This window comes from Nematolebias whitei, chromosome 9 (genome assembly GCF_014905685.2).
Source record: "Nematolebias whitei isolate Nwh7 chromosome 9, NemWhi1, whole genome shotgun sequence".
Taxonomy (NCBI): Eukaryota; Metazoa; Chordata; class Actinopteri; order Cyprinodontiformes; family Rivulidae; genus Nematolebias; species Nematolebias whitei.
In genome coordinates this window covers 21,048,401-21,061,335 of record NC_056506.1, presented here as the reverse complement: position 1 = coordinate 21,061,335, position 12,935 = coordinate 21,048,401, and the positions used below count along the sequence as shown (strand labels likewise).

At 40.3% G+C, this 12,935-nt stretch overlaps 1 protein-coding gene across 1 annotated transcript in view; it reads left to right on the top strand.

Moving 5' to 3' along the window:
• The window catches only part of LOC119415002 (microtubule-associated protein 4), a gene marked incomplete in the record, with an annotated part of 124,149 nt that extends 112,979 nt beyond the window's left edge, over positions 1 to 11,170 (top strand). Inside the window, 4 exon segments of the mRNA XM_037682125.1 lie at positions 5,246 to 5,327; positions 5,407 to 5,516; positions 5,715 to 5,907; positions 10,502 to 11,170. Coding sequence (XP_037538053.1) covers positions 5,246 to 5,327; positions 5,407 to 5,516; positions 5,715 to 5,907; positions 10,502 to 10,506 — 390 coding nt within the window.
• Positions 11,171 to 12,935: the final 1,765 nt, after the last annotated feature.

Below are 12,935 nucleotides of genomic sequence, written 5' to 3'. Positions count from 1 at the left end.
AGAAACTGGTCTCCTCTGTCCCCAGACGTCTGTTGAGTGTTGTAAGAAGAAGGGGGGATGCCACACAGTGGTAAAAATGGACTTGTCCCATTTTTTGGGGGATTTGTTGACGCCATGAAATTTGGAAACAACAGATTTTTCCCTTTAAATGATACATTCTCTGTTTAAACTTTTGATCTGTGATTTGTGTTCTATTCTGAATAAAATATTAGATGTTGGCACCTCCACATCATTGCATTCAGTTTTTATTCACAATTTGTTTAGTGTCCCAACTTTTTTGGAATCTGGTTTGTATTTTAGAAAATAAAGTGTAATTCTTACTAAATTCATGTATCATCTAGTCCAGGGGTCTGCACCCTTTAAGAACAAAAGAGCCATTTTTACACCTAGATTCACTACATTAATTGTGTCCAGAGCCGCAACGACCTGTTACAACTGTGATTATCAGCTGGTGGCCCATGGGCCACTTTAGGTTTGTTGGAGGAGACTTTTGTGACCAGTAGGAGTGACATTATAAAGCTAAAAATATTTAATGATTTTGAACATTTATTGGTATTTTTACAATTTAAGACAAATGAAAAGACCAGATTCTTGTGTGTGTGTGTGTGTGTGGGGGGGGGGGGGTAGCTTTTTAAAATAATATAATTAAAAAAAAAAAAAAAAAACTATGAATTGCAGACCTATGTGATTTTTTTATTTTTTTTTTTAACTGTGGAAAAAACAAGTGTATAGAAATAAAGCAAAAAAGTTAAAGTGAGTATTTGCAAAAGAAATGGCAGGAAAACAGCTCTAACATTTTTTTTTTGTTTTGTTTGTTTAATAGCCAATAAAATTCAGTTTTATTTTAGTTTCGGTCAAAGCTTGAAAGCGCCGCTGCGGAGGGACCAAAGCTCCACATATGGCTCCAGAGCCGCAGGTTGCAGACCCCTGGTCTAGTCCAAACGAGGTCAAGATTAGAGTGGATTTCTGCTGTATAAAAACAACTCCAGTCTCAAATGTTTCATACAAAAGTTAGTTTGGAAATCATCAGTTTTGTAAAGCAGTGATTTGTTTTTAATTCTGTGGTCATTTGGAGGCACCAGTAGCCTCTGCTGTTGCTAACGTTAGCCTTTTAATGAGCCTGGGGCACTTCTTGCAGGATTATCATGATTTCTGCTTAAACAACTGCATAATGCGATATTAGCAGTAATGTAAAGATTTTTTAAAAAAAAACAGTTTTAATGTGAGCTGTTGTGATTTTTCTCAAATTGGAATTGTTTTGAAATGACATAATAATCTATCAAACTAATAAAAATACATAACTAATAAATATTTTGTGCAAGAAAACTTATATCCACTATAGCTGATGGGCAAGTAAATAAGTTTATACTGCTTCCTACTTCTTCTCGATCAATAAAATGCAAGTTTTTTTTTAGATTCAGCAGATTCATGTACACACACTTGTACACATCTGTTTGTGTACTTTGCATTTATGCATTTTTTGTTGTAAGATCATTTTAACCTGCTTGACAAAAATCAAAATATAAAAACAGTCATTCTCTTTGGTCTTGGCACCACTTGGATTAGCTTGTCAGCTTGATCAGAATTTCACTCTCTGTCTCTCCAAACTGCGATTATTCACAGACCGATCTACAATTGTTCTTAACGTTTCCACAGAACCCCGCTTCAGAAGTTTTAAAGTATTGTTTTAAATTACTCCTTTTATTTTGAGGGGACGGACGTCAGGATTCATCCCCCTGGTTTTAACCATCACTTCCTTAGCCATCCAGAAAAAGCAGCTTTTGTTTGTAAGTGTTTACTGTGGTAGCAGTCAGTTTGTGCCAGTAGCCATAAGCAATAAACCTGTGGAAGAAATACAATGTCCATGCAGCCAAACTGCAAATACACTAACAATACAAAACAAATGTATTCTCAAATTGTACTTGTGTTATTTCATCCAAATGTTAAATTATATATGCCAATGAAGGAGCTCTAGAAGCACCAACTGTAGGCCTACTTTTCAATAAATTCAGTGGCATCCATGTATAATGCCTGTCCACAAATAGACTGCATTTATTCAAATTTCTCCAGGGTAAGTTGGTGTCAGCAACATGAACAGAGACGTGAAGATGATTGTTTCATATTTACATCAGCTCATTAAACAGACTTATCATCCCACAACTCAAAATAACTATATAACAGGGTGTAGAATATTTTTGGCTACAAAATAATTTCTTTAATAAACAGTTGACCATTATCTTTTGAAATAAAGCATCTTGTGTCATTTCTGAGAAGCACATGTTAACACAGAATCACTGACCTTTTGAGTTATTTTTTGTTGCATGTGCTCTGTTTCATGTCACACTGTTTGTCCTGTGCTGGTTTAAAATGCACTCTTTGTCTTTTGCCAGTAGAGTCATGTTATGGCACTTAAACGTACGTTTTGTATGAGTGCACTGTTAAAGATGTACCCCATTAGCACGTTTAATCACAACCACCGTTGCTTCCCTACGTAGCATAATTAATGTGTTGCATTTTAATGTTGGTCGTCACCCAATCACTCCCTGAATTCATACAGAGAAGAAACCATGTTAATAAAAACGTTCCCCAAACGTAAACTACAAGTCTGTTTCCTTCAACTAAAACTGCCAGCTGATCTGCTTTCTTTCTTTCTTTCTTTTTCTGTTTTCTTTATTTTTCTTTCTTTCTTTTTCTTTTCTCTTTGTTCTTTCTTTTACTATTTTCTTTATTTATTTTTTCTGTTTTTTTCTTTTTGTCCTTTTTTCTTTCTTTCTTTCTTTGTTCTTTTTCTGTCTTTCTTTCTTCTTTTTCTTTTTCTGTTCTTTTTTCTTTTTCTTTCTTATTCTTTTTTCTTTATTTTTCATTCTTTTTTTTTCTTTTGTTTTGTTTACTGTCTTTCTTTTTACTTTCTTTTTTCTTTTCTTATTATTTTTCTTTCTTCTTTTTCTTTCATTTTTCTTTTCTTTCTTATTCTTTTTACTTTTTCTTTTTTCTTTCTTTTCTCTTTATTATTCTTCTTTCTTTATTTCTCGTTCTGTTTTTCCTTCTTTCTTTTTCTGTTTTTCTTTCTTTCTTTTTCTCTTTCTTCTTCCCTTCTTCCCTTCTCTCTGTGTGTCTGCCTGCTTGTCTTTAGGTTCAGATAGTGCACAAAAAGCTGGACTTCAGCCACATCACCTCACGCTGTGGCTCCAAGGACAATATCAAACATGTCCCTGGAGGTGGCAATGTAAGTACTGCTGGAGCTGAAGGCAGACTCTGGTCAGGGTGGACACATTTAGATCAGTAGTTGTTTTTTAATTTGATCCCTCCTTGCAGTCGGTTTGGATTCCTGCATGGTAATTAGTATTCTTGGCCTGGTTTCATGCCATTTCTCTTGGCTGTCTGTGTGCATGTCTCGTACATGTACAGCCCTTTTGTTACTTTTAAAGCACATCAGACCGTCTCTACATTTTGCCCTTGTCTAAACAATTATGAGCTTATTCGCCACATTTCAAAACAAATCATATCACATCACTTGGATGTAAAAACAGTGAACTGCCTCTTTGAATTTCCCCTGATTGGACCTCTACGGACAGATTTAGAAAATCTGAGCATTCATCAAGGAAGGAGCAAATTAAATTCAGCTATAAAGGCCTCACATCCTGTACCAAACGTTTAATTGAAAACGCACCGTTTTCAAAGTGACTAAGAATGAATGCGTTGTAATTAGCATATCAGTGACACCTACTGTTTGCTCTTTTGATTGATTTCACTTTTGAGTGTCCACCCTCCAGAGATTTTTCCATCTGCTCTTAACACCTGTTGCACTATCTGCTTGCACCTTTTGGCTGCTCTCACAACCACCGCTTTACCATCTTAGGCCAATTAAAGAAATATAAAAGGTGTGCTCCTAAATCTAAAGAAACTAACAGAGTTTCTGTGTCAACAAAGAAATCTTATGTGCCTGATTGTCTATAAGAGCTTCAGATATACAACAATAAGAGGACTAATTAGACCTTTTTACACAATTTGATGGTGATCTCAGTCTCCATTTTAGGTTTGTTCAAAACAAAAATGCAAAGCATGTTATCTTGAAGTGAGTGTAATTTGCTCATGTTTGAAGGAATGAAATTGAAGATTTGCTCCAGTGTCTGCAGCACCTTTTATTTTCTACACTCTTATTACAAAACACCTCAGTTCTTTCCCATGGTGATTATAATACATGCTTTTTATGTATTTTTGTTTGACATGTGCAGGAAATACAAAATTAAACATAAATGGCATGAAAAAAAAAACAATATAATGTGGATTAACATGCTTATATATTTGTTGCAGCCTTAATATTTAAGGTTTATTCTGCTTTCAGTATGCAAATGCAGTATTATTTGCACCGTAACGTCTCAAATTGTACGTATTTGGTGTAGAGGCAGGGCAGCCGGCTTGGGACCCGAGAGTCCCAGGTTCGATCCCCAGTCACTGCCCATCACGTGGCGTCTCTGGGCAGCACGTCTAATCCCCAAAATGTCCCCCGGGCGCTTTCAATAGCTGCCCACTGCACCACCTGGTGGTGGATGGGTTAAATGCAGAGACTAATTTCGCCATTGTATGGAAACATACAGTGCTGACATTGTGATGACATTATTATTATTATTATTTACAAAAGCTGACTGTAGGTTTGGCCATGTTGTAGTGGTAATGTTGTGAAGTCTTTCATTATTTTCATTAGGGCTTCAACTTGTGGAGCATTTGGGTAAAAGTCCTTTGTCAGAAAGGCAGTCAGAAGTAAAGATGATGTGTGCACTGATGGACTCAGTCGGCCTCATCGTTAGATCTCCAGTCTTGTACAGATTTCTTAATGTAACTGATTTTGAGACATAAACAAGTCGCCCGCTGTATAAATCCATGCCCACTGCTCGTGATTAGCAGTAAAACCTCTCACGTTATGAAAACAGTCTAATAATTGTCTGTTTTTATGTATACATTTTTATCTTTTCTGGTCTGTTTGTATAAAGAAGTGCCTCTCTTCCAACCTTACAAATAAACAAAAAAACCTGTGACATTATACTTGTCAAAAAAATAGGGGACAGTATGCTTACTTAAAACGCTTGTGTTGTGTTGCATAACTTTTTTTTAACGATGCATTGTTAATCATTTGAATGCTTCAATTAGTACATATTTTGTCAAAGTGGACCAAGAGGATGCTGAAATGCATGTGCAGTGCACTAAATGTGACGTTTTATGAAGCATCATTATCGTCTCTGCCCAGGTGCAAATCTTGAACAAGAAGGTCGACGTGAGCAAAGTGACCTCCAAATGTGGCTCCAAGGACAACATGAAACACAAGCCAGGTCCAGCTTTAAACTCCAGTCCTGTGCATTCATCTTCCTGTTTACCTTGTGTTCTCACATGTGATCGTTTGTACCGCAGGCGGTGGCGACGTGAAGATAGAGTCCCATAAGCTGAGCGTCAAGGCTAAGTCTAAGATCGGGTCCCTGGACAACGTAGGACAAGGCAACGGGCAGACCAATGGACACAAGGTCAAACCTAAAGACTATCAGCGGCGCCTTTAGCTCAAAGACAGTTGACCTTGTCTGTTTCTGCTGATTCACTGTGCTGTTGTTGGCTGACACCACTAGATGGTGTGGCAGTTTGAGAGACTGATAAAAAAACTTTTTTTTTTTTTCTGCCCACCTGTCTGTGTGTGTATCCTTGTCTTCATCTATATTTGGCTGCAGGAAGAGAAAACAGGGGAGAAGACGCCTCCACCCCCGAGTGTTGCTCCAACAACAGGATCGGCAGACGTTACTAAGGCAACAGCACCAGGAGGCGTTGTTAAGGAAAATGGCATGAAGGAGCCCACACCCACTCCTTTTGGGGGAGATGGACTGAGGGAGCCTATTAGCATAGACAAGCGCATTACTGAGACAAGTGGGTGAAAGCACACACACACACACACAACTTTGATTTTAACAGAATTCAAAGGCATTCGTTTGATTTTTAACACACAACTGTCCTTTCTTCTTGCTGTTGCTTCACCTGTCAGACTGTCTTCTTCCACAGCTCCAGTTTAATTATGGCACATGAGCCAGTGTTACTTAGAAGTAATGCTAAACGGAAAAAAGTCCTGTGTTTGCTCAAAATAGTTTGAAATATAGACAGTTCAGAAGTGCATTTTTTTCTGTTTCTATTTTTGTGAGAATTAATTACTGTAACTGGATTTTTTTAATTTATTATTGAAACCAGAGAAATTGCATTTCCTGCAAAAATGCAGTATAAATGCTTAATGCATAAGAACTTGCTGAAAAACAGCTGAAATTAGCTATAAAAAAACATTCTGAAATGTAGCTGAAATGGAAGAAAAAGCCTAAATTAGCAGAAGAAAGCAGAAAGAACACATATTTGCTGAATTAGGTTTAAGTAAGCAGAAATTAGCACAAAAATTAGGAAATTGGGGGGCTGAAATTAGGAAAAAAATAGCTGAAAAAAGCTAGTTGAAAATGCAAAAAGAAGCTTAACTTACCAGAAGGAAGTGGAAAAAACTGAAATGAGCTTAAAAAAGTGGAATTAGCTGAAAAAGCTAAAATTAGCATAAAAAGAGCTAAATAGTAGCTGAAAAAGCTGAAACTAGCAGAAAAGTGCTGAAAGGAGCATAAACAGCTGAAATTGGCATCAAGAAGTTAATTACGTTGAAAGTAGCAGAAATTAGCACAAAACCTTGAATTTACTGAAAACAGCTGAAATTAGCTTTAAAAAAGCTAAAAACAGCTGAAAAGGTAGAGCAAGCTTAAAGTAGCAGAAGAAAGCAGAAAGAACACATTTGCCTAATTGTGCTGAAAGTAGCAGGAATTATCTAAAAAAGTTAAGTATGGTCCTCTGGACATAAAAAACAACAACAAACAAACAAATGTAGCAACGTTTCGTCTTTCATCCAAAAGACTTCTTCAGTCTGAGGTGCTGTATTCAGCTCAGTCTTATAAATAGCACCTTCTCATAGTGGTTGGTTTTGGCTGTCAGCAGCAAACTGGTTGGTCCACTATGATAATGGGATAGTGGGTAATGACAGTGTGACCCGGAGGGGCGTGATTGGGAGGAACGGCCTCTCTGATCTGAACCCGAGCTGTGTTTTGTTGTTGGACTTCTGTGCTAGTCATAGTTTGTCCATCACGAACACCATGTTCGATCATAAGATTGTCCATATATGCACTTGGCACCAGGACGCCCTAGGTCATAGATCATTGATTGACTTCATAGTTGTGTCATCTGATTTGCGGCTGTTTGTTTTGGACACTCGGGTGAAGAGGGGAGCTGAGCTGTCAACTGATCACCACCTGGTAGTGGGTTGGATCAGATGGCGGGGGAAGATGCCTGACAGACCCGGTAGACCCAAACATGTAGTGAGGGCTTGCTGGGAATGCCTGGCAGAAGAACCCGTCAGAGAGATCTTCAACTCACACCTCCGGGAGAGCTTTAACCGCATCCCAGCTGAAGTGGGGGACATTGAGTCCGAGTGGGCCATGTTTCGCACCTCCCTTGTTGAGGTAGCTGCCTTGAGCTGTGGCCACAAGGTTGTCGGTGCGTTTTGCGGTGGCCATCCACGAACTTGGTGGTGGACACCCTGGGTTAGGGAGGCTGTCAAGCTGAAGAAGGAGTCCTATCAGGCCTTGTTGGCCAGTGGGACTCTGGAGGCAGGTGAGGAGTACTGGAGGGCCAAGTGGTCCGCAGCCTTGGCTGTTGCTGAGGCAAAAGCTCGGATGTGGGAGGAGTTTGGTGAGACCTTGGATAGAGACTCTCTGTTGGCTCTGAGGAGATTCTGGCAAACCATCAGGCGACTGAGGAGGGGAAAGCAGCACTTTACTAACACTGTGTTCAGTGAAGGTGGGCTGCTGTTGACCTCAACCAGTGATTCTTCGGAAGGTGGAAGGAATACTTCTTGGATCTTCTAAATCCCACTACCACGTCTTCCATGGAGGAAGCTGAGTCGGGGGACTTTGGGATTGATCCGTCCATAACCGTGGCTGAGGTCGCCGAGGTAGTTAAAAAGATCGGAGGCGGCAGGGCTCCGGAAGTGGATGAGATTTGCCCTTTGCCCTGATTTCCTTAAGGCTCTGAATGTTGTGGGGTTGTCTTGGCTGACATGCGTTTGCAACGTTGCGTGGACATCGGGGGCAGTCCCACTGGATTGGCAGACTGGGGTGGTGGTTCTCCTCTTCAAAAAGGGGGACTGGAGGGTGTGCTCCAATTATAGGGGCATCACTCTCCTTAGCCTCCCTGGTAAGGTCTATTCAGGGGTACTGGAGAAGCGAGTCAGATCGTTGGTCGAACCTCAGATCCAGGAGGAACAATGTGGGTTCCATCCTGGCTGTGAAACACTGGATCAGCTCTTTACCCTCACTAGGGTCCTTGAGGGGTCATGGGAGTTTGCCCATCCAGTCTACATGTGTTTTGTGGACTTGGAGAATTCATTTGAACATGTTCCTTGGGGTACACTGTGGGAGGTTCTCCGTGAGTATGGGATTGGAGACCCATTGTTATGGGCTGTTTAGTCCTTATACAAGCAGTGCGAGACTTTGGTTTGCATTGCCAGCAGTAAGTCGGACCTCTTCAGGGTGGGAGTTGGACTCTGCCAGGGCTGCCCGTTGTCACCGATTCAGTTCATAACTTTTATGGACAGAATTTCTTGGTGCAGCCAGCTGGCGGAGGGTTTCTGGTTCGGTGGCCTCAGGATTCCATCTCTGCTCTTTGCAGATGATGTGGTCCTGTTGGTGTCATTGTGCCGTGATCTTCAGCTCTCACTGGAGCGGTTTGCAGCAGAGTGTGAAGCGGCTGGTATGAGAATCAGCACCTCCAAATCTGAGGCCATGGTCCACAACCGGAAAAGGGTGGATTGATTTCTTCAGGTCGAGGGTGAGGTTCTGCCTCAAGTGAAGGAGTTCAAGTATCTCTGGGTTTTGTTCACGAATGAGGGAACAATGGAGCGTGAGATTGACAGATGGATTGGTGCATCATCTGCAGTACTGCGGACTCTCTACCGGTCCATTGTGGTGAAGAGAGAGCTGAGCTGTAAGGCAAAGCTCTCTGTTTACCGGTCTGTCTACGTTCCTACCCTCACCTATGGTCATGAGCTCTGGGTAGTGACCGAAAGAATTATATAACAAATACAGGTGGTTGAAATGAGTTTCCTCCACAGGGTAGCTGGACTCTCCCTTAGAGATAGGATGAGAAGTTCAGTTATCTGGAGAGGCTCTGAGTAGAACCGCTACTCCTTCATGTCGAGAGGAGCCAGTTGACGTGGTTCGGGCATGTGGTAAGGATGCCCCCTGGGCGCCTCCCTAGGGAGGTGTTTTGGGCATGTCCAACTGAGAGGAGACCCCGGGGAAGACCCAGGACACGCTGGAGAGACTATGTCTCTCGGTTGGCCTGGGAACACCTTGGAATCCTCTCAGAAGAGCTGGAAGAGGTGGCTGTGGAAAGAGATGTCTGGACCTCCCTGCTCAAGCTGCTGCCCCCGCGACCTGACTTCGGAATAAGCGAAAGATGATGGATGGATGGATTTGTTGAAATAGCACAAATATTGTGGAATGAGAAAGATGCAGACTAACGTACAGAAGAAAAATGTATCACAATGTGAATGCTTCATAAATATTCACACTGTTATATTGCTTTTTGAGTTTGTGAAATGTCAAACATAAAAATATTGCATTTTCTTTTAATAATGTGTCACATTCTGTTGTCAGTGAATGCAATGTGAGATTAAGTTACTAAAACTGTCATGTGCTGCTGTTTGGCTGCTTTTATCATGCGCTTACAAAAGGAAACTATTCAGAGTGCTATTTATTCAACCTAAATGAAAAATAATAAAGCTTGATTTTCTATTTTTCTTTAAATCAAAAACAAGTTTTCACATCACTCTTTACGAAACAGGCCAACTCTTATTGTTAATAAAACACGTTGAGCCTTTAAAACTGATCAAATCAAGTCGCAGCTGCAAAAACACGTCAGCAATAACATCTACGGGTTCACTTTGTTGGTTTTGAATGAGCTGATTATAGCTGAATCATTTATTTATTTGTAACAGAACACTAACTAACCAATACTCAATTATTCATTAATAATCTGCTAGTACCCCACTCCAAATGTGTACGTGCACTCATGTGAATACGCACCTATTCTGCATGTCTGCTGCAGTGGCAAAAATAGGCATTTAAATGAATTTCTGTGGCGACTACAGAGCGAAGATTAACTAGTCTAAGATAAATTAATCTTCTGCACTGCAGCAGGCTTCCAGACTCTGAGTTCAAAGGAACACCACCTCCCTCCACCTATCAGTGATGTCAGACAAAGCCTAATTGATGAATACCATAAAATACAGAAATGGCCTGTCATTCAAATCATCCTGCACAAGATGCCGACAACCAGAGACCACCTGCTTGATACAATTTAAAGCCCAACCACGTCCAACTCTGTGCCAGATTTCCTGTTCTTGTGTTGTGTTCACTGACATCAGTGTCCTTGCCCTCCACAGACTGATTCCCAGTGACCTGGGGATTCTGGTGGGACGTGCATGACGCCCCCCTGACCTGCCAGTCGACAGACCAACCAACCCAACACGGCGCAGTCACCTCCCACTGGCCTTCTCCTTCAGTTCTCCCACTGCAGCATCGAATTCACCGATCGCCACCCAGCGTTTCTCTGAGGTTCGCCCTGCCAGCTTCTTGCTACCAACCCTGACCTTTGACCTCTCAGCAACCCCGAGTTGACTTTGACCCTGCTAACTACAAAGAAGACCACTTGGTGTTTGTCTTTATGTCTCTGTGTGGGGGTTATCGGATTAAAAAGATCCTAATTACTACTGATATAGTTCACCTCTACTCAATAATCCTAACCACCCAAACACAAGAAGCACCACTGAGTATACTGAGCAGAACCACGTATATTATATTGTTCAACCTTCGACTCTAGAAACTGTTTAAACACTTTGTTCCCGTCTCCGAGAAAGGTCTGCACATTCTGAAAACTCCTTTATTTCCCTGTCTTGTTGGTAGAACCGTGTTATTACTGCTCTTTGTCCCAAGTTCAGTCCATCAGACATCAGTCAGTTTCACCGAGTCACTTTTATTGCCATTCTGCACCTCGGTACACATTTTAAAAGACCTCTCGTGGTATTACTCCAGTTTTTCTCCTTAAAATTGAACGCGTTAACAATGTTCTTGTAGTTGTTTTTATTCCTTGCTTTACTGATTCCATGACGTTCACAGATAGACTTAAGGTGAATCACAGCTGCTACTGAATGATATATTTAGTAAAAAAATGGCTTTAATGGAATGAAATTAGGTGCAAAAGGATGACAATGGTTGGCAAATGTTCTCAGATTCTGATTGGCCTGCGTGTTTTCCACTAACTCAAAATCACGCTGCTTAAAATTGAAATGACCTGTTAGGGAAGTTTTAACTTATAAGTATTAAACTCTCACAGTCACTACTGCACCTTTTTGATCATGAAGACGCTAATATATACAGAGTGTTTTAGTGTATGAGGCACTTGTTGCAAATAGTGTTCACTATTTGGTCAATTAGTGGATTAACCGTTCTCTTTGGTTAATGCAAAATAAATAAATAACACAGGCCAAATGGTCTTTGTCTAATAACCTACTAGCATTTTTCACTTGCTTTTGAGCTGGTGTTTAAAATGGAGGAATAAAGCTTATTATCAACACCTGTCAGTATGAAATACATATTCACAATATAAGCCACCAATAAGAAAATAATAAATGTTCAAAAAAGTTATGAAATATAATAGTGTTTATCTGAAATGCTCCATAACCAGATCATATATCAAACTTCTACAAAGGTCTGAGTGTTAGAGCTCTGAGAATTATGAGTGTGCAGCTTTTCTGTGTTTAACAGCTCTTTATTCACATTCTGCGCAGAAAGCTAAAACTATAAAACGTTGACCTGGGTTGGTAAAGGTCACGTGGTCTGAGCACAAGCCAACAAACTGTTGTAGATGTTGAAACACTGCACTCTTGTTTTGCTCATGAAAGTATTTAAAAACTATTAATTGTCTTTTTTTTCATGGTTTGTTAAACAATTGGTCCTTGCTCTCACCTGTCATTATGTTTTACATTCAAACCTCCTGTGAGGGACTCCATCAGATACCTGGAGATGTTTCTGTGATTTCTTCAGTTATTAGAGACAGATGCACAGCTCATTCTGTTCTCGTGCACATGCAGCACCTTCTGGTTGGCAGCAGGTCTACAGAGCCTCACCATCTTGTTCAGACCCCCCACTAGGCAGTGCATCAGTGACCTCTGTCAAACCTAATCATTTCACACACACACGTAAGCACACACACAGTCAGCACTCTGAAAGATAGTGATGATGATCTCCGATGATCTGATGATATTTTTAAAACGGCTACAAACTCTGTTGCTCCTTTCGTTATTGTTGGATATTTTCCACAACTTTTTTCCACCTCCTTTCAAACTCGTTCCACTGTCTTTGTCTGTTCTCAAGCTTTTTGGCAGCAATACAGTCGTATTGTTATTGTGGAAGGCTTCTTGTTACTTGCACATTTAAAAAGTACAGACGAGCACTAAAGCAAACATGAGCAGAGGGAGAGCCGGGGTAGCTGCCGTTTAAAGGGAATAATGTTACACTCATGGCCAGTCTGAGGTTGAAACTTAGTTTGCAGCTTTTGATAATTAACTTACACTATATTAAACATTGTCTTGTATTCTGAACCTACTAATATCAAGCTTCTTATAGTAAATACTCAAAAGTATCAGATTAATAGTCCTCTAGTGGTCTGCTGCTGTCAGGCACATATTTTACCCTACATATGTAGTGTAAATAGATGAAGTAAATAGTTTTTTAAATGTTGCCATGTTTTGTTCTGGTTTTTTTTTTTTTACAATTTTGTGCATGTTTATTTAACTTATATAGGATGCCATTTAATAC